At 49.1% G+C, this 20,035-nt stretch overlaps 7 protein-coding genes across 7 annotated transcripts; 3 read left to right on the forward strand and 4 right to left on the reverse strand.

Moving 5' to 3' along the window:
- Positions 1 to 885: 885 nt before the first annotated feature.
- Positions 886 to 2,265, reverse strand: N7519_002111 (Eisosome component PIL1/LSP1 family protein; the record flags this gene model as incomplete). The annotated part of the gene is made up of 5 exons (XM_057288889.1): positions 886 to 970; positions 1,036 to 1,489; positions 1,560 to 1,743; positions 1,810 to 1,943; positions 2,148 to 2,265. The coding sequence occupies 5 exons, from the start codon at positions 2,263 to 2,265 to the stop codon at positions 886 to 888; spliced, it is 975 nt and encodes a 324-aa protein (XP_057150091.1).
- A 2,681-nt stretch (positions 2,266 to 4,946) lies between these two features.
- On the reverse strand, positions 4,947 to 8,282 carry N7519_002112 (ssDNA endodeoxyribonuclease RAD2; the record flags this gene model as incomplete). Its single annotated transcript, XM_057288890.1, has 3 exons — positions 4,947 to 7,169; positions 7,219 to 7,580; positions 7,619 to 8,282. The coding sequence occupies 3 exons, from the start codon at positions 8,280 to 8,282 to the stop codon at positions 4,947 to 4,949; spliced, it is 3,249 nt and encodes a 1,082-aa protein (XP_057150092.1).
- A 344-nt stretch (positions 8,283 to 8,626) lies between these two features.
- Positions 8,627 to 11,992, forward strand: N7519_002113 (tRNA (34-2'-O)-methyltransferase regulator RTT10; the record flags this gene model as incomplete). Its single annotated transcript, XM_057288891.1, has 4 exons — positions 8,627 to 8,644; positions 8,700 to 11,306; positions 11,372 to 11,413; positions 11,471 to 11,992. 4 exons carry the CDS (start codon positions 8,627 to 8,629, stop codon positions 11,990 to 11,992), a joined length of 3,189 nt encoding a protein of 1,062 aa, XP_057150093.1.
- Positions 11,993 to 12,876: 884 nt separating this feature from the next.
- Positions 12,877 to 13,997, forward strand: N7519_002114 (SGNH/GDSL hydrolase family protein; the record flags this gene model as incomplete). The annotated part of the gene is made up of 5 exons (XM_057288892.1): positions 12,877 to 12,968; positions 13,034 to 13,116; positions 13,180 to 13,429; positions 13,482 to 13,737; positions 13,794 to 13,997. 5 exons carry the CDS (start codon positions 12,877 to 12,879, stop codon positions 13,995 to 13,997), a joined length of 885 nt encoding a protein of 294 aa, XP_057150094.1.
- An 828-nt stretch (positions 13,998 to 14,825) lies between these two features.
- Positions 14,826 to 16,110, forward strand: N7519_002115 (glycoside hydrolase family 5 protein; the record flags this gene model as incomplete). Its single annotated transcript, XM_057288893.1, has 6 exons — positions 14,826 to 14,919; positions 14,980 to 15,038; positions 15,097 to 15,249; positions 15,306 to 15,370; positions 15,424 to 15,521; positions 15,581 to 16,110. The coding sequence occupies 6 exons, from the start codon at positions 14,826 to 14,828 to the stop codon at positions 16,108 to 16,110; spliced, it is 999 nt and encodes a 332-aa protein (XP_057150095.1).
- A 641-nt stretch (positions 16,111 to 16,751) lies between these two features.
- On the reverse strand, positions 16,752 to 17,989 carry N7519_002116 (D-alanine--D-alanine ligase family protein; the record flags this gene model as incomplete). Its single annotated transcript, XM_057288894.1, has 3 exons — positions 16,752 to 16,904; positions 16,970 to 17,545; positions 17,618 to 17,989. 3 exons carry the CDS (start codon positions 17,987 to 17,989, stop codon positions 16,752 to 16,754), a joined length of 1,101 nt encoding a protein of 366 aa, XP_057150096.1.
- A 1,170-nt stretch (positions 17,990 to 19,159) lies between these two features.
- Positions 19,160 to 19,965, reverse strand: N7519_002117 (uncharacterized protein; the record flags this gene model as incomplete). The annotated part of the gene is made up of 4 exons (XM_057288895.1): positions 19,160 to 19,434; positions 19,493 to 19,684; positions 19,707 to 19,788; positions 19,855 to 19,965. 4 exons carry the CDS (start codon positions 19,963 to 19,965, stop codon positions 19,160 to 19,162), a joined length of 660 nt encoding a protein of 219 aa, XP_057150097.1.
- Between the last annotated feature and the right edge of the window lie 70 nt (positions 19,966 to 20,035).

Here is a 20,035-nt window from a genome sequence, read left to right on the forward strand (position 1 = left end):
CCGCCCTTGCTACCTATTTATGGACCGGAATACGTTCAATATAGGGGTTGTCTTTCCTATACGAATTATCTCTTCGTACTCCGTACTATTGCTATACCTACATATGTAGGTACCTATATAGGTTTCTCCAGATACGTCATAGCAAAGACGTAAAAGCAGCGGTAAGTGACGTGCTCTATCGTGCTAATCCCAATAATTCCCTCACGGAGATCGAATGCCATTGGAGAATGTCTCACTTTTCCGGGGTAAGGGTGTATCCCCACAGGGCTGTTCAGATGAACTGCACACAGACACTTTTAGAACCAGCCTAAATGTATAGCGTACGGAGTACTAGGAATATAAATTTCTGAAAACAATCCATTAGAACACCTTAATTACCCTGGATCCTAATCCCCGAAAACAAAAAAAAAAAAACAAACAAACCAAAACACGTAAGATGGTATTACATCAATTAAGTAGAAACAGGGAATGGAAATAAAAAAAGCAGAACACAAAACCCAGACAATTCCCAATCGCACTCGGTCTCAGTACGTCTCCAACTCCGTGGAGAAAAGGGCCTTGAGGAAATTAGACCCACGTCCTCCGATCTCAAGCATGGAGAAGTGGAACATCCCCCCAAGCACGATTCATCGCCGATAAATCACGACATTGAGAGGCGTTCATGTGGAAAAAAAGGCGTCAAACATCCAAGTTGCGTGACGTGATTGATGTGCATCTTCGAGAATAGCACAGAATCAATAAAACAGACATAATATATGGAAGATCAGAAGCACGAGGGTGGGGATTTTTGACATAAGGAACGTGGAGATGAAAACGACTCGTGCATCTGTCCCGGAAATTCAGCCGTCAGATTCGTGAGAGAAAAGAGGGTATCTTTCTCGCCCCTTATGCGGCAATGGGCTCACGCTCCTCTTCGCGGCCTCGCATCTCGCCCTCAATGGTGCTGACGCCATCATCGCCGTCCTCGTAGCTAGGGTGCTGGTCAGCCGGGAGCCAAGAGTCACGGTCCCGGCCAAGGGCTGATCCTGTCCGGACAAATCCACGCCCTCGCGGTTCTTGTTGAGGTTGGAGCGGTGGCGCTGGGAGAGGGTGCGGGAGCGCTGGGAGAGACTAGACTTGACGACTGCCTTGGAGGAGACCCAGTTGGTGAGGGCATCCTCGCAGTCCTGGATGATGGCCTTGGAGGCATCGTAGCCATCGTAGGCGTTGCGGGTCTCGCCGGGAGTGACGGGGGTGTCGTCGATCAGGTCGAGGAGGTGCTTGCCGTAGCCGGCGACGATGGCGACCTTCTCGCAGTGCTCGCGGAGCGCATCGAACTGGTACTGGAAGGCGGCCTTGACCTTCTCGCGGGTGATGTTGGATAGCTGGGCCTCGGCGACGAGGGACTCGGCTTCGGCGCGGACGAGTTCCTGCTCCAGGACGTCGATGCGAGGCGAGTTGGGGTCCTTGTACTTCAGCTTGGCGATCTCATCGGTGATCTTCTGCTTGCCTGGAGATCAATTTCAGTTAGTTAATGCTGGGGAGTTGAGCGGTCAAGACCGAAGCTGGGAGAATCTTACGGTCTCGGCTGGGCTGTACGGAAGCCTCGATGTTGCGGATGCTCTTAATGGTGACACGGTACTGGTCGTAGCGGTCCACAAACATATCCTCCAGCTCACCGATCTCGTAGATCAGCACGCCGAGCTTGTCCGTCACATCCGACACATCCTCATCGCACGCTTCACCCCAGATGGAGAGTTGTTGCTATGGCGACCGAGTCAGCTTCCAATTTATCCAACCATCATCACAGAATCAGGGCCATCCACATACAGCGACTTCCATGCGCTCCCGGGCGACGAGCTCCATGCTGCGCATGGCGTTCTTTTCCATTTTGACGAGCTGCGACAGCTTCTTGGCGAGGTCAGGTCCGAAGGCACCGGCGGCGTTCTTGCGGAAAGCATGACCTATTCGCAGGATGTTAGTGAGTTCAATTGTTTCATGGACCTCTTCGAAGACTGTGGTTCTCCAGTTCGGCCGTCGCTCTCGTAGGTGGGATAGGGAAGAGTCGATGGCCCAATTTTAGGCAGCCCCCAACCTGACGAGCAACGAACACCCTCGGGGGATTTCCAGTCGAAGCCGATCGCACAAAATATCTCAATCGCACTCACCGATTCCGCCTTTCCCTAGCCATCTCCCGGTCTTGGTTGTGGACAATGGTGGTGGTGGGCTCTCGACTTGCGAGGCGGTCGGGGCGCGCGACTGGCGCATAGAATAGGTGCGGTGCATGGTTTGGACAGCGAAATTGGAGGTAGGAAGAAGATTGTAGAGATGTAGAGATGCTTGTTCCTGTAGAAAAGAGATTAGAGAAAAGAAACGAGTTTCCAGTGCCTTGCACAGTAGTGACGTGAGCTTAAAGAGGGGCCCCTTTTTTTTTTTCTTGGAGTACGTACTTGACCTGTGGGATGTGACGAGAGAAAAATATTCGACTGCAAACGGACAGGGGAATCTCCTTTTCAATGAACTTGAAGAAGTGAAGTGAAGTGAAGTTCTCCTGGAAGCTCTCGGGAAGTGACGTCGACTATTTTCTGCCCAATTCGGATCTCAATTGGACGGACTTGGAGGGAAAAAAAGGAAGACGCTAAGAGACTCAAGAGTCTTTGCAGTAAATTAGAGCCTACTCAGCCACTAGCTCCTCATTTAAGCCAATAATCCGTCGATCTTCCCTGAGTTGCATTTTCGAGTCTTCACGATCACCGACGTCATCGACATCCTGATGTCATGGAGTCTAAACGGTTGCATTTGGATAATTTCAAGTTTATAGGGATATCCTACATCTGACAGTAAAATTATCACTAGAATTCCCCTTTTGAAGCTTTAATATATCCCTCTTTCTGATAGGAATTGCAAGTGCATACATAATGTACCTAGGTAGTAGTATATAGAGCTAGCTACCATTGAGTTCCACTGCTGATCGCGGAGATCGTGGAACTCCCGTTCGTGGGGTAATGCGGTCTCGGCTTTAAATTCCACTCATTGGGGTCTACGGTTGAAGATGATGACAACAGGTACAAGTGAAATCTGATCAATGTACATGTAGTTATTAAGGAAAATTAAGATATGGACTATCCTGGAAGACCGAACAGAGCTGAGATCCTGCCACTCATTCGCATCAGATCTGTGGTGAGAGTATGAGATGAAGGTACTTTGAGCTGAGGATGCTCGAAGATGGAGACCAGGGACCGTGTGTTCAAACTACCCTCGGACTTCTTCGAATGGATAGAAGGAGACTGGGATAGAAACGTGGCCGAAGAAAGAAAGAACAAAAAGGCGGAAGGAGAGAGGAACATTTTATACCGGAGAGCTCACTTGCGGCCTCGTTCACGATCTCGCCAGGAACCTCGCCGGCACTATCACTATCCGGTTGTCTGGTCATGTGTCAATTGCCCCGTTATACCGTGTAGCGACGATATATAGCCTTTACCAGGCATCTTTTCAAGGAGCTGTTTCACTGTACCATCAACGTCTGCTTTAGGAAATGGCTCTTCCCGGTAGACCAGTTCCTGCTAGACTTTGCATTCCAATGATAGCGCTTTCTTGTGATTTTGCCTCGGAATCCTTTGCCAAACAAACCTTCCTGGCACTAGGCGCATAAGGCCGAGGGCGACGAAGCTGAAAGTGCTGAATATGACGAACCAACCACAAAGTCCGAGATATACTGCCTCATCCCCTGTTGCCAATTCCAATATCTTGAAATGTCTTACCTTTCCTGAGACTGTTTCTTTTGGCAGACTGTCCAGCCACCCATCTGCGAACTCTGTGGTTGGTTGGTTGGTTCGTCGTCGTTGTCAATAAGAGGATTGACGGGTGTAGGATAGGCACTGTAATCCAAGATCAGCGAGGGCCCATATTTGCCGAGCAAGAAAGCGCACCCATGGTGTAGTAGACGCCGTGGATGGTTCGAATGGAACAACTTGGAGCGTTGATGGCATCCCGGTATAACGCTTCATATAAACTAGGCCAGACTGTTAGCACATCATCTAGAAGATAAGACACGCATAAAGTGTGGTCTAACCGGATAGAGCAGCGAGAGAGATGTCCCCCACGCAATGATATATACCCTTGGGGACTATATAGAAACCACGACTAGCAAGGACCTGGCAACACGATTTATAGAGGCTGTGGCCGGTGCCGGGATGTTGGGCAGAGCAGGCAGAACCGGCAGAGGTTGGTGCGGTTGTAACTCATCTCCAAAAGTGTCTGGTTTGATGGGAAGGTAGGAAATAGATGATGAGGATGGAGGGACATTCATGTGTGTTGAGGCTACGATGCAGATGCAGATGCTGGGAAAATCAAGAAGAAGAAACTCTTAGTATTCAATTAGCAAAGCAGGGCCTTTTTATAGAGGCCTGCATTGACAACCAACAAACAAAGCGCTCAGTCTGCCACCACAATAAGGCATCCATGTAGGATGGGACGATCTCAACAATGTGGAAAAGAAAAGAGATAGTAGACGCATGTGGGATATGTGAGAGATAGGATGGGACAATTCAGTGCATAATCTCCGGTGTTGAAGCTAGGGAATCAGGAGACTAATATATGATGATTTGATACGAGACACAGGTAAATCAGTGGGAAATTGGATCATGGTGGAAGTTGTCTTTGTCTTTAGTGTTCAATAGCAAGCTGCATATCCAGACCAGGCGAAGGATAATTGTACAACCTACTTGATCCAGGGCTGTTTGCACTGTTGGACTATGACTGGGCTCATTCTCAACCTGTTTAGGGAATAGACCAGTCGTTAGCTTCTTCTGTTTACAAGGGCTGTATCGGAATGAGTGATTATTATTCTCCTCGCCTCACTAGGCTAGACTTTTGTATAAGGATTGCATGCGTTGTAGATACTGGGAATCTATTATGTACATAATATGTATGCTGCCCAAGAGAATCCCAATCCATCAATCCTCGTATCATGGCTCAGGAGAGTTAGCGCGATGTGTTTTTCGCTTTTTACTCGTTCCAGCCTTGGCTTTGGTGGCTGAGCCACCTCTTTTGCCTTTATTCTGCGAAACGGAGGCTTCTTCTTCTCCCTCTGCATCCCCGATAGCTGGCTCACCGGATCGCGAGGTTCCGCCTGTCTGAGCTTCCTGACGTAGCCGACTAAATGCCTTTTCCATGCGGCTGGGTCCACCTGTACGAACGCGAGGCGCAAACGCACCCGCGCCCTGTGGACCTTGCATGAATTGTGTGATGTTGGACTGTGTGCCTTCCTGGTCTCGCCGATTCATGTCACGAATTACCGGTACCAGGACTTCATCTGTCCGCTCTTGGCTCCAGCCGATTGTGGTCATGAGGAAGGCCCGTAGCCCATTCAGATCAGGAACACCCCATTGGAATTGGGAAGGGTCGTCGTCGACCGTGGGTTCCAGGTATGCCTCATCAACTCTGGCATCAGGGAAGGAAGGAGGCAAGAAGATCTTGGATGCCTTCTTTCGAAATTTCTTTCGGAAGGCAACGTGAGCATCGTCTGCAGTATTTGTGCCCGTTTGCAATTTAGTCCACCAATCGCGGAACTCTTCGAGGCTGGAAAACTCAGTGAGTATCTCTAGGGCTGTGACTGGACCAATCCCGGGAATGCCCTCTGTGTAATCGCTGCCCAACAGATGGGCAAAGCTGATAAGCTTCTGTCGATGGAGGGCGTACTCTTTCTCCAGGTCGGACGTCAAGTAGCACTCGACGAATTTACTTTGGTTGAACATGTTTTTGTAGACTCGCGTTCCCCCGAAGAGGAAGATATCACTGTCATCCGTGACAATCCCATCCACAAGGCCTAGCGATACCAATTTGGCGCACTGCGCTTCGGCTTCCATAGGCGCGGTGATATAGGGTAGTCCGAAGAGCGTCAGGAGCTGTTGACACTCATTGATCATAATAGTGGTCACCTCGTCTGCATCGCGACGCTCGTTTCTCTGCTGAGACCGTAGTTGCTTTAGTTCTTGCTCGTAGTCAAAGGCTTCCTGGTGAGGAGCAGCAGAATTAAGGGTATTGGCAAATCGCAAATGCTCCTCGCCCTCTGCTGCAAGCTGCTTGAACAGCTCTTCATCCTCCGGGTCACTGTAGTCGGCTTGGTCCTGCACGAAATCTTCCATTCGATCGACCTCTTCGAAGAGCTGAGGCTGTGGCTGAGCCTTTTGATGGGATACAACAGTGATCTCGGGGCCTTTGTTGGGAACATGAGGGACAACGTCTTCAAATTCTGGCGAAGGAGAATGTCCCCTGCGTGGAGACGGCTCATCAAGCTTTGTGGTGATCGGGGCCGGAACTTGTTCACTCAAAGGCTTCTCATCCGGATTTGTAGAAAGCTCGTTGTAAATCTTTTCAATGTCCTCCACTTGAAAGGGTTGTTTGGATTTCTCCTCCTCTTTCTCTTCCTCTTCATCTTCCTCCTCTAGATCAACAACTTCCTTGGTGGCGGAACTTTCATCTATATCGATAATGTCTGGCGAGCGACGATTGGACAGGAACAGATGATCTGGCGCCGCTGGTCTCTCATCCTTTTCAGGATCTTCGACGGGATCAACGATGAATTCCGCATCTGAGGGTTCACCCACAAACCATGGAGGAAGTGGGTCAGCCTGTTTTGGCTTCTTTGTAGGCTCCTTGACGAAACCCCCTGCATCCTCACCAACATCGCCAGCTTTAGTATTATCTTTCGCGACTTTAGTGAGTTTGATGGATTCAAAAGGGAGAGGACCACCGAATGGATTTGGTGCATATGGGGCTTTCTTCGAGACCTTTGTTCTTGCTATGGCAGCAGAAAAGTCCATCCCATCATCGCTCTCGGAATCAATATCTGGCCCCATCCCATAGGACGGAGCTGATTTGACCGGTCGAGGGATGTGTATATCAGGCATATCTTCGTCATCAACTGCTTTATCCGGTTGTAACGAAAGGGCAATGGCTCGTTCGAGGTCATCATCGTCGCCATCAAAGAAATCCTCAGTTTCGTTGTTCGGCTCCTGTGTGCCAACATTTCCCTCGGCTTCAACAAAAAGCGAGTCATCTTCAGCCTCTCGTACACGATTTTCATTCACTAGCTGTCGCTGTGAAGCAAGACGCGATTCTTGTATAGCCCTTCTCATATCTAAGTTTTCGTCCATCTCGAGTTGAAGCGACCGGTCGAATACACCCCTCTTGAAGGAAAGGAAGTTTGGGCAGTCGGTTCAGACCTTCGATTGGAACGTCCTCGAACTCATCTTCATCCGACACCTCGTCCTCATCAGACAGTATCTCAGGTCGATCTAGATCGATGGGCTTTTCTTCTTGGCCTTCCCTGTTCCCCACAACACCTAGGACCCAGCCACCTTCATGTTCACGATCCTTGACAAGCACGTATTCCCTGCCACGTTCTCCCGCGATACGCTGCCCAGATTTGTAGAATGCTTCATCTCCGTTCATGCCGTTTATATTCATTAGTCGTTGCGTAAGGTCATTTCGTTCCGCGACACGGTCGATTTGAAATTTCGAGAACGCCATGCGATCTGGAAACATGGTATCTAACTGCTCTTTCGAATAACCCATTCGAAGTCGGCTCCTTAGCCTCGCTGCATTCAAGATGTTGTAGCGATCAGTGGGGGGAGACTAAGGAAGAACATGCTGTCGAAGTCGATTTTGGAAAAATCGTAAAGGTTGATATCTTGACCCTGGTGGAAATGTCTAGCATACTCCTCCAGTTCCTCTTGGGACATGATGCGTGGATCGTTTGGTGCTCCCATATCCTGAAGCGAGACGTCTAGGTTAGGTAGGTGGTACGCATCCTTCTTCTTGAACTTGCGATTTTGTCGCTTTTCTGTCTCTGTCATGAAAGCCTCGTCTGCGTAGACCGGAGCATCTGGCACCTCTTCCTCCTCTTGTCTCCGACTCTTATTGCGTCGGCGAGCGTCCTCCTCTTCCGCACTACGTTGCATTTGTACGGCAAGCAACTTTCCCGCTGTTCTCGCAGCATCTTCTCTGTGACCCTCGCGTCTCTTCTTTCGGCCAGCGATCGTCTGCCTTTTCATGACGGGGGCCCCGCCATCGAAGACGAAGACAGGCCGGATCCCGAAATACAGCAGCTTGCATATGCGGCGAAAGAACCCAACGATATGAGAATTCCGGAGCGCATTGCCTTCTTTGTCTCGCACCGCCTTCAAGAATTGATAGATCCAGATCGACGCGTCGACAGCTAATCGTTTCTTGTTGAGCGTCTCGAGTTTGATAGGGCGAGCGCACGGCTGCACGACCGTCCAGAGGCCAGTGACACCCATGGCTAATCAAAGGAGTATCAAATCATGAGACTTTATTAAGGAGGTCTGGCATTTTAGGGATAATTTACTGCTCGCAGGTGGCTAGTTAGCGAAGCAGGATTCGTCGGGCAGGTGAGATGAGCGCCGAGCCCCGAGCGTCATTCCACTCCCGCGCCTCGATCGCGAGATCACGTGCATAATATTACCACTTACGGACTAGTGCCAGGGTTATATAATCACATCGGGGAAATCATCGAAAAGTAGTGGGCTTTTTTTGGCGTGTGGTGGGATGTGCACTTTTATCTGAGGCAATTGAGGTATTCCGTGTAATTCGCTTCTCTGCTTAATGTGTGTAGAAGTTGGCAATGTCTCTATCACTCGAGGTCAGTGTTGCCATATCTGTAGTCAAAATGCTGTCCCGCTGACTCAAAATACCAGCATATTGATGCTTTTCTCCCGATAAGAGCGTTGAAGACGATTGTACTGGGTGCTAGACGATTCATTTTCCAAAGTCAAGGCACATTCTTCCGGGTTGTTGATGAATCCACTGGTGTCGTCAACACTCAAATCCAGATATTCAAAAGAAACAATATTCATGGTTTTATTACTTTGAATCAACGACTACAGGATCATGATTCGAGCCATGTCCAAATAGTTGTCTGGGGAGGGCGCTCAGTGCGAGCGGTCGACGTCTTTGTGGCATCTGACAATGAAGTCACGTTGTCAGCCTCTAGTGCCGAGTTCACTGCTCCAGATTGGATCATGAGTGGGTGCGCAGCTGCTGTAGGTGGCCATTACGGGGCGTTTTTCATCACAGCGAACAATGCACTCCTGAGTATCGAACTGGTCGACAGTGATATACCCGGGAGAGATACCATATCCATATATCAGCTGGCGACAAGTGTGAAGTCTATCCTTTACTCTGCTGATGTGACTGCGCTATCTTCCTCCCATGTACTCATTGCCGCTGGTACCGTCTTCGGAGAAATCATCGTATGGTCGTGTTTCTTGAATAAGGATAGATCACACAAAGCTAATGCAATTGGCTCCATCCACCATTTCTTCACCGGGCATGATGGATCAATCTTCGATGTCCGCATCTCTCCCAAGATCCAGTCCTTGAACGGGGGCCGGTCTGGCAGGATACTGGCCAGCTGCAGTGATGATAGAACTGTCAGAATCTGGGATATATCAGATTGTGAGCACAAAACAGCCGAAGATCATTCTGCATACTCCACAGACGGATTTGAATTGCGAAGCACAGGCTTTGGTCCTGTTGAGGCAGGCGAGGACAGCGTTGGATCGGAATCATGTGTGGTCCAGGCATTTGCCCACGTGTCTCGCATTTGGGGTGTCCATTTCAGAGCAGTCAAAAATAATAATCAAACTCACATGGGTTTGGTTTCTCGTGGAGAGGATTGCACATGCGTTTTGTGGGACCTAAGCTGGCAGTCATCATCCACTGGGACGACTGTCTATCAGCTCAGGCAGACTTCTTCAATACAAACACATATTGGAAAGCATATTTGGTCTCTGGATCTTTGCAGAATCGGCTCTAAGACTGTGGTTTACACTGGAGGTGCTGACGGCGCATTGAAAAGTTTCCCCATCCAAGAAAATGACCATGAACAACTGGGCAACGACTCTGGTGCTTCTTCCCAGAAATCGCGTGGCTTGCAAGTAAAGGTGAAAAAGAAGAATCCCACAGTTGAAGGGACGAAAGCCTTTGCATTTGTCACCCAAGATTGCCTTCTTCGCACCTCTCCACAAGGGCAGATTCAGCTTGGGTATGTCAACCAAGCAGAGGATACTGCCATTACTTGGGAAACACTATGCGAAACACCTGATCTTTCTTCTTTCGCCGTCATGGCTGCTTTGCCCCAGATGGGTTTGGCTTTGATAGGTAATTTCAGAGGACTCATTCGACTCTACAATCACGCTACGAAATCTGTCATCAACATCACAGACGTTGGCAACAGACCACTTGGATTATTCTTCCTTCAGTCTCACTCTTCCAAGATGCATACCCTGAATCCTTCTCAAAAGATCACCTTCCTCGTCTATTATCCTACGGGAGAAGAAATAACACTCGTCAACGTCTCCGACTGGAACAGCGATCATCCAACTGCCGAAATAACCAACTTTAACCTGCCATCCATGTTTGTGGTTTGCAGTGCATCTTTCATCTTCGATGGCAAATATTTGATTATAGGAGGGAAAACCGGCGCTCTTGCTATATACAACACCTCCGAGGCTGAGCCCGTATCGGTCAACCGACGTGTTCATAGCCGAGAGTTTGTCAACCATATTAGCGTCGTCACGTCTGTTGTTACGAATGATAGGAAATCGGACTTCGTACTGACCTGTGGGCGAGACGGAACTTATTGTCTCCATGAATTGCAGCTTTCCGGGAACGGAGCAGATGCGGTATCCATACAAACAGTGCACCGTACAGCATCTATAACCGGTGGAAACATTGAAGGCGCTTATTTCGACAGAGCGACTGGCGATTTTATGTTGTACGGATTCAGATCCCAAGATTTCGTCCTGCGCAATGAGTCGAAGTTGACGGATATCGTATCCATTGCTTCAGGCGGCTTTCGCCGATCCTGGGACTTCATCCCAGGAGACAAAAATACCAATGCTTTGTTCGCGTGGAAAGATGGATATTCTCTAATGACTACTCGTGTGCGAGCTGCTGCTAGTACCTTGCTTCGAGCTGGAGGTCACGGACGGGAAATCAAAGCAATGGATGTTTTCAACGCTACCGGTGGAGATCGGCCTCTATTTGCGACTGGAGCAGAGGACACTACTGTTCGTCTTTTCACACCGACTTCTTCATTGGCTGCTAGTCCGTGGGGTAGTTTCGAGTGTCTGCGCGTCTTGGATACACACAGGTCTGGGATCCAGCAGGTGACCTGGTCCAAGGATGGAAGATACCTGTTCACCAGTGCTGCATACGAAGAGTTTTTCGTGTGGAGTGTCCGCACCATTCCCATATTTGGCGTTGCTACGAACTTGATGGCTGCCAGTCCGAAGGATGACGTGAATTCAGATCTCCGGATACCTAGTTTCGATTTGGTGGAAGTAGAGGAAGTTGACGGGAGCAGGGCTTCCTCCTGTGCATTGCTCTTTCCAACTCCGTTTTCAAGGTAAGAGTGGCTCTTTCCTTCAAATACCACGGCCGACATGTACTAACGTCCTTGCAGATCTTCCACTTTTCACCATCTAATGGAGGCCAATTCACTCTCCTGGCTCGTGGGAAATACATGACCAATTGTTTGACCCAAGCCCACTTCTTGATCTCGACATCTTCAGTGTGTCTTATCACCGCAGCGACTGATGGCTACTTCACACTCTGGGATCTAACAAGCACACTTGAACCGTTCTACACAATCACACAATCCACCTTGAAGACTAAGCACTCCTTCGACGGCTCTTCCATCTCACCAGAAAACATCACATGCGAAAGTCGATATCAGATTCATTCCAACAGCATCAAAGGGATGGAACTGGTTCCTATCTCTGACACAGCCACTGTTGTTGTGGCTGGAGGTGATGATAATTCTCTCTCGGTCTCCCTCCTAAGAACACATCCATCCGACACCGGCTCAAATGCACAGGTAGCTACGGTGTCTCATCCCCGATGCTCACGCTGCGTCAGTTACCACGGTCAAAGTACTCAATCAGCAAATCTCTCGTGGTATTACATCAAATACAGAATCGATTAAATTCACTGTTGCATCCTCTGGAAATGACCATCGAGTCAAAATCTGGTCAATCGCCGTGGACCTTACACAGCCAGGTACCCAGGGGATCATCGTGGGATTCTTACTGGATACATACAGCTCCGTGGCTGATATATCATCATTGGGGATTGTCCATGGGCCTGGGAATGGCCTCCCCGCAGAGCGCCAAGTCCCTGGATCGGAAATAAATCAGTCGCGATTGGTTGTATGTGGTGAGGGCATGGAGATGTTTGCTGCCGAATCGGATGGAGCCCCATCCGCATGATGCCGATTCGATGTCGGATATAGATAAGACTTCAATACAACAATATGAACATAGATGATACCACGTGAGACTACAGACTTGGGTAAGGGGAAAGATGATAGCAAATCCACCGGACAAGAGGAAGGCAGTAGTGAACTACTCGGATAAGAGGAAGACCAAAGCAAATTAGGGCATGCGTTCTAACTGCATGATGGCTCCATATTCAGCGAGGAAAGCTATGCGACTGGTCAGTATAGTATGTTGGGGTATTCGTCAACTCCAACGAACTACTCCGCTCCTCTGAAATAGTGAAATAGCTTGATTATTCCCATACTACGCCATATCTACCCCGCAGTTTCGGGGAGTTCACCGTATTTTGTACTGATATGGATGAGCCGGAGGGACCCCATTTGAGGAAAGATTGACAAAAGCGGTTAATTAAATGACATAGTCTCGCGGTCTTTTAATTTATTTGTCTCAGCTCTAGGGCTTGTTTACTTGCAGTATTAGTGAAACGAAAACAGCATTTCTAAGACGGGATACATGTATATAAAGAAAGAACCTAGAAGCGTGAATATTTTCTTCCAACAGACTACACTAGGCATTACATATCTTCCTCATCATGAAGTATCTCGTTGGTATGATCGCCGGCGCCGGGCTGGCTGCTGCTGCTCCCTTGCAGTCTCGTGCTACAAACAGTTATTTCTTTACATTGTGAGTGATAGATCGTGTCCCCTTTACATAACACGCTGGAAAAGGAGCTAAAAACCCATCCGCAGTGGTAATTCCTACACCATGACCAGTTTCGATGTCGGTGGCACGCAGCCAACTACTGATAACCCTATGGGGAACCCAGCACTGGGTGGGTCTTGCTCACTCCCTAGCAAAAGCAGGCTTAACTTATTTTTTTTTAAAAAAAAAATAGGTACAGGAACAACCACTGGCGGCGTCAACTGGGTGGGATACCTGACTACTGAGTACAATGCCTCACCAGTCCTCAGCTACAACCTTGCTGTTGGAGGAGCGTCCCTCGACAATTCCCTCATCACTACCAATACCAAAGAAGACATGGTAACGCAAGTCGCCAGCTTCGAGACAGCATATGGGAATAAGCCTGATGCTGCACCATGGACTTCAGACAACGCAGTCTTTGGATTCTGGATTGGAATTAATGAGTATGGTCCCCTAGATCCTGACTAACGACTAGACTAACTCTCCAATTTGCAGTATTGGTTGGGCTTGGTCAAGCAACGACGCCAATGTTCTGATTCCAAAGATCATGGCCCAGTATAAGGCTCAAGCTGAAAAGATCTACGCAAGTGGTGGGCGGAAGTTCATCTTCCTCAATGTCCCGCCTACAAGCCGATCTCCCCAGATCGCCGGTGAAGGAACAACCGCTGCGGCCGGTCACGCTAAGTGGCTGGCGTCTTTCAACGCTGCCCTTAAGACAATGGTCGATGAATTCATCGCGGACAACAGTGGTGTATGTTTTGATTGTCTGATTATATACGTGATTTTGCACAACTGACCTAGCTGCAGACTACAACCGTTCTCTACGATACCTTTGCCTTCATGAGCAAGGTCCTCGATTCCCCTACAACATATGGATTTACCGATGCTAATTGTGTCAATGATGATGGTGCCACCTGTGTCTGGTGGAATTCCTACCATCCAGGTCATGCTTACCACAAGCTGCAGGCAGCGGATATGAAGGAGCACATGCACTCTCTGGGTGCTTGGTAGACTGATCGGGATGGTCTGGGAGAGGGTCATATGGCAGACTAAGAGTAGTAAGGTTCAAGTTTGGAGTAGCCATGTATAAGCCGGCCTCTTTGTTTTGGAGTGAATATCAAGACTTTGAGCGCGATGTTCCTGGTTTCATCTTGCAATCAACTTGCTACGGCTACTCTCCTTCCACATTTGGTTTTCTCAAGTCCCCATGAATTACTACAGCGTATGTTTGAAATAATTTTGTACTTGCATATGCTTTAGTAAAGATAATTACCTATACCCCGTGCTGGAGAATGCATGGATGTGACACCCCACAACCCCTGAGTATGATACCACCCCTGCATGTCAGAAACGCCGATCAATACCTGAAGCGCCGCGGGCTTGCAAAACATCAATCCTTGAAACAAAGCGATGCATATTTAAGCCACTTGTGCCTGAAGAAAGCTTCGTCGAAGCGGGGTATATCCGATATACAGTGGGTAATTCTTCTAGTCTGAAGACTCGGGGACATTGCCTTCTTGGCTATCCGTTTCGCATGAGGTCGCCAAGAAGGTCTGTTTCTCACCATTATCCATGATTCTACGCATCCTCATTGATGGATTATTGTTGTTAGGCACTGTAATATCCGAAGTTGCTGTACATCCCACATATTAAGGACTGAAGACCGTGTCATTTTCTGTCAATCCCTAATTTCCGTCTGGTTGTACTCGTTTGGAATGTCCTGCAAGTTATTCGACAATGTACACTAAGTCACTGACAGAACTATAAAATGGGCAATTTCACCCCGGCTGTTAGTATCCCTTCGCATTGCTATCACATCACTCCTCTTGACTCGTCAATATGAGATTCGATCACATTGCCCTCCTCGCCGCTGTGGCTGGATCCGCAGCGGCGGCTCCTGCCAAAAACGCAAAGAGAGCTTCGCCCTTTCAATGTTCGAATCCATGAATTCACAAGATACTCTTGATCATCCATTGACCAATTTCTCGTATAGGGTTCGGAACAAGCGAGTCCGGGGCTGAATTTGGCGAAGACAACCTTCCTGGTGTCTACGTAAGTGGCCTAAATATATACGTCTTTTGAGAATTTCAGCTGATAAAGACCGGAACAGGGAAAGGATTATTACTTCCCTGATGCTAGCACCATCAAAACGTTGGCTGGAAAAGGAATGAACATCTTCCGGGTGGCCTTCAAAATGGAGCGGCTGGTACCGAACTCCATGACAGGCGGGTTTGACGACGCCTATCTAAGCAATCTGACCGCGGTATGTCGTGCCATATCTACCCAAATGTGAACAAGCGAATGCTGATCTAGTGGCAGACGGTCAAAGCCATCACAGATGCAGGATCTCACGCCGTGCTTGATCCGCACAACTATGGAAGATAGTAAGTGTTCTATCCAATAAAGCGAATGGATCGAAGCTTATGAGTGTACCCAGCAACGGCGAAATCATGTCGAGCACCTCCGACTTCCAGACATTCTGGAAGAACGTCGCAGGCGAATTCTCCTCGAATGAGCTAGTCATTTTCGACACAAGTTAGTATCGCCCGAGTCTTATCGCATCACAGGCCTTCCATTAACCAAATCACGCACAGACAACGAGTACCACGACATGGACCAAGACCTCGTCCTCAAGCTCAACCAGGCAGCCATTGACGGCATCCGCGAAGCGGGCGCCACAAGCCAATATATCTTCGTCGAGGGCAACTCTTGGACCGGCGCGTGGACCTGGGTTGACGTGAACGATAACATGAAGGCCCTAACCGACCCCCAAGACAAGATCGTCTACGAGATGCACCAGTACCTCGACTCAGATGGATCAGGCAAGAGCGAAACATGTGTGTCGACGACGATCGGAAAAGAGCGCGTGACGGCGGCGACACAGTGGCTGAAGGATAACAACAAGGTTGGGGTTATTGGTGAGTTTGCCGGTGGTGTGAATGACAACTGCAAGGCGGCGATTACAGGCATGCTTGATTATATGGGTGACAACTCAGATGTCTGGCGCGGAGCACTGTGGTGGGCTGCCGGTCCTTGGTGGGCGGACTATATCTTCAGTATTGAGCCTCCCACTGGCGTGGCCTACACGGGTATGTTGTCGACGCTTGAGCCATATTTGCAGTAAACCATCCCGATCGAGGTGAATGTGAACATACATGGTCCATATATAGTTATCAAGTTCGGTTGCTGAATCATACCGTAATCAATGCCAACTTTCCGCAAATAGGCATGATATACTCCACGGCGGAGAAAAGAGTGACAACCAATCATGTTTTCATACTCGTTTGTCCATAATCAGATGAAATTACCTAGTCTTCTCTTTGGACCCCAGTGCCTGTCGCAGGTAGAATCGCCCGATGCGTCGCATCGAACGACAGACCACGATGTCTCGAAAGGAACAGACATCAACGCCCAAAACCAAGACGGCCAAAAACCGTGGTCTTTCCGATGATAGACATAATCTGACAACAAAGACGATGGATAATTGCGACAGAATATTATATAGGGGCATATTGATCTCTCCGATGTCTCCTCGAACAATGCGTCTGATGACGATTCATCCTTCAGCAACTCCGATCGGACGGCAGTGATGGTTCAGATGATGACACCGATGATAATCCGATCCTTGATGACAGAGACAAGCAGGGAAAATTGAACCAGCTTGCTCTACACATAAACCTGTTCTCGAAATCTGCCAGCTTGGGACAATCGTTATCATCCCTGCTTGAGGTACAGTAGCTTTTGAAATGACGAACACAACACCGTTTACGAGCTCCCGTTGGCAAGAAAGGTTGGACCGCATCGACCGAGGGCACTTTCAATAATGGCTTCCAACAGGTCCGCGTACGAGATCCCATTGCTCTCGGCGCAGGCTGGCAAAGGAGAATGGTCTGGAAGCAGGCCGGAAATAGGGTTCACCTGCGCAACGAAGACATGAGTCTTGTACAACTGAAATAAAGGTAAAAATAGAGTCATATACTCACCTCCAAGATATTCGGAACAGCATCCGGCTCGTCCGAGTCAAAGCGAATGTCGACACGCCCGGCATCCCGGCAGCCGAAAACCTTCCATGCATCTAGGGACACGCGACAGGCGGCTTGAACTTGCGGATGGGTTAGATCTTGATCTCGGAGGATCAGCTTGTTTCTGCTGGATTTGCTCCATCTGCTCGCAAACTCCAAGTCGGGATGGCCGTCAACTCCGTTGGTAAAGTCGGTGGAAGGCTTCTTCCAGATGAATTCTCGGACGCCAATCACCCGGGCATCCTCGCCCGCCCCTAGAATTCCCACGGTGAATTCGCGACCGGACAGAAACGGTTCTACCAGGATATCCTCAGCCGGGAATTTGGATCTTAGTTGCTGTACGGCTGGCTCTAGCTCGACCGGGTTCTTCACTTTATTGAACCCGTCGATGCCCTTGGACGAGCCTTCGGTGACTGGCTTCACGAAGAGCGGATACTGGAGCCCGGATGTGGTGAATTTGAGGAGGCTGTCAGCCGGTTCATTGGCTGGGATCACCAGAAAGGGCGCAGTAGGAATATTGTGATGGTTCAAGACCATCTAAGTTTGTAGGGAATTGGTTAGCCGGCTCCTACCTAGACAATCTCCGGGAAGAGAACCACGTGTGTCTACCTTGGTATTTGCCTTGTTCTGACACAGCGCCATTGTGGCCGCATCCGCAAAAGTGTGCGGAACTTGATACGCGCCTAGGAGCGCGGGGACCTGCGATTCTCTCGCGGGCCCGTGGAAGCCCTGCGCCATATTGAACGCCAGGTCCCAACACTTGTGCTTCCCGGCCGCTAGCTGTTGGACCAGCGACTCAATGCCTGGGACTAGCGTGACTTGGTGGCCTAGCTTCTTGAGCGTGAACAAGACCGCCTGGATTTCTCCGTCGTGCGTGAGTGCCGCACAGTCCTCCTCGGAGTACCCGAGTTGGAGGTAGTTTGACCGTTGCTCGGAGATCAGGGCTACCCTAAGGCTAGTAGACCCGTTAGATTCGCCCATGGTGTGGGGGTTGTAGAAGAAGGAGAGCAGAAGAAGACGGTCTAATAATCATAAGAAAAGATGAGAAGAATCATATAACAGTACCAATGTCAAGAATCAATCGCTGCCACTTAGGTCAACACGACAGCGCCTGGAGCATATAGTCGATGACGCATCAATGCTACCGAATTGTCCCCCGGGGCCAGCACGCCATTCTATAAAACTAAAACTGGTTTAAATATAAGCTTATTGAATCCAACTCTACTACAACTGCTATACAAACTTGTTTAAGACTTTGACTATGACTGGTTGAGTTTATTTTGATGACCAGTTAACTGGGGGGAATGCATTTGTTAATAGTGGAACTCTGTGGAGCGTCTGATTATCAGTTGTTTCCGTTTGCGGTTCTGTATTTTCAGGCTACACTAGCCCGACTAACCTATTGCGACAATGGGTCGAATCCACTTCCCTGAAATCGGTGAAGCTTGTATATAACTGGGACTGCGCCGAAATTTCATCGTGCGAACGCGATTCAGCGCCTCTTCCAAGCTAATGATCCGCTGTTTGATGAAGGGGTTTCGCGCTACAGATTCTTGATATCCACAAGTGGTCGTATCTCGAAATAAATGTGCCAGACTGATGACTAGGCGGCCACGGACGGTGAAACCACATCACTGTACTAGCATGTGAATTCTCGCTTGCTTACCCCGGAGAGTGGAATTCTCTGTTCTCCAAGTTGTGCTAGGCGTTAGTCTCCTTGTCGGTCTCCTCGTAAGTGACAACTGCATCCTGGGTTTCTTAATAAGATGCTTGGATGTTCAGTTGCTTAAGTGTTTGAGCTTCTACTTCTTATGTGCCTGTTTGACATCTTTGGTCTGCCCTGTGGGTCGGTCTCCATGTCTAGGTCTCTCATATTTAGATAGCTCTCTTTCCCTCTTCTTCTTGGTTGAGAGTCTTCCTTGCCAGTGCGTAAGCTTCAGCTATCAGGCTGAAGAGTGTCAGATGAGTGCTTTGTCTTCTAAAAGAGGATATATATGTCTCTGCTGCAAATAGAGCTAATGCTCTCTCTCTCATTGGTTATATTATATAATTGCTTAACCCAGGCTATTATATGCAGGTGTCTCCGTCATCTGATTTTCTACCCCTTAGTCTTTAGCATGGTCGAGAGAGACCCCTTGGAGGTGAGTAACATCACGCGGCATTTGCGCTTTCAAGGGCTACTATCCTCTCTGTGAGGGCCGAGACTTGCCCCCGAAGTGCTCGCACTTCTTTTTGGAGTTGCGTCTCTTCTGCGGCCTTAGCGGCCTTCTCTTTCTTCTCTTCCTCCCACTTGGTGACGTTGAGCCTGTGGGCTGCTTGTTGCATGATGAGGCCATGCAGGCCCCACAAAAATGCAGCTCCGCCGTACAGGTGTGTGGTCCAGTGTGGGGATGACCCCGAAGTGGTTTCTCCACGTTTGCTTAATGCTAGAGTTTCATTGTTAGTATATGAAGGTGTTTTCCTGGCTTGGGATTTATGACATACCAGCAAACGCCGTTGGGGTGGCATCCATTCGGGCATGCCAAATAGTGACATTCGGATCGCTCTGATCCAGCTCATCCTCAATGATGCCAAGAATGGTGGCCTTGAAAGCCAGCATCGATATATACCATGACAACCCATAGTCGCTGTGAATATCCTCACGAAGATAAGAAGTCGCTTTCTGCGCGAGGACAGCTGGAACCGTGCGTAGCGCCACCTGCGAGTGCGGGAAGCAGAGTGGGAGCTGGCAACAGACGACGCAGAGTGCCACAGTGTTGCTTGTAATCCTTCAGGTGATCCTGAAAAATGTCCACGAACTGTTAGTAGATCGACAACGAGAAGATGCAAAACCGGAAAGGACTCACCTTAGAGACGGTCTTCTTGACCAAACTGTGATCACTGGCGCGAGATTTGACGGAGATCTTCCCGCGCTTTTGCGGCCTTCTCCCTCTTCTCTGCCTCCCACTTGGAGACATTTAGCCAGTGGGCAGCTTGCTGCATTACGAGGCCATGCAAGCTCCACACAATTGCGGCTACTCCGTAAAG

This window comes from Penicillium mononematosum, assembly GCF_028829835.1.
Source record: "Penicillium mononematosum strain IBT 11891 chromosome Unknown utg000002l:1.0-8112719.0:1.0-8118358.0, whole genome shotgun sequence".
Taxonomy (NCBI): Eukaryota; Fungi; Ascomycota; class Eurotiomycetes; order Eurotiales; family Aspergillaceae; genus Penicillium; species Penicillium mononematosum.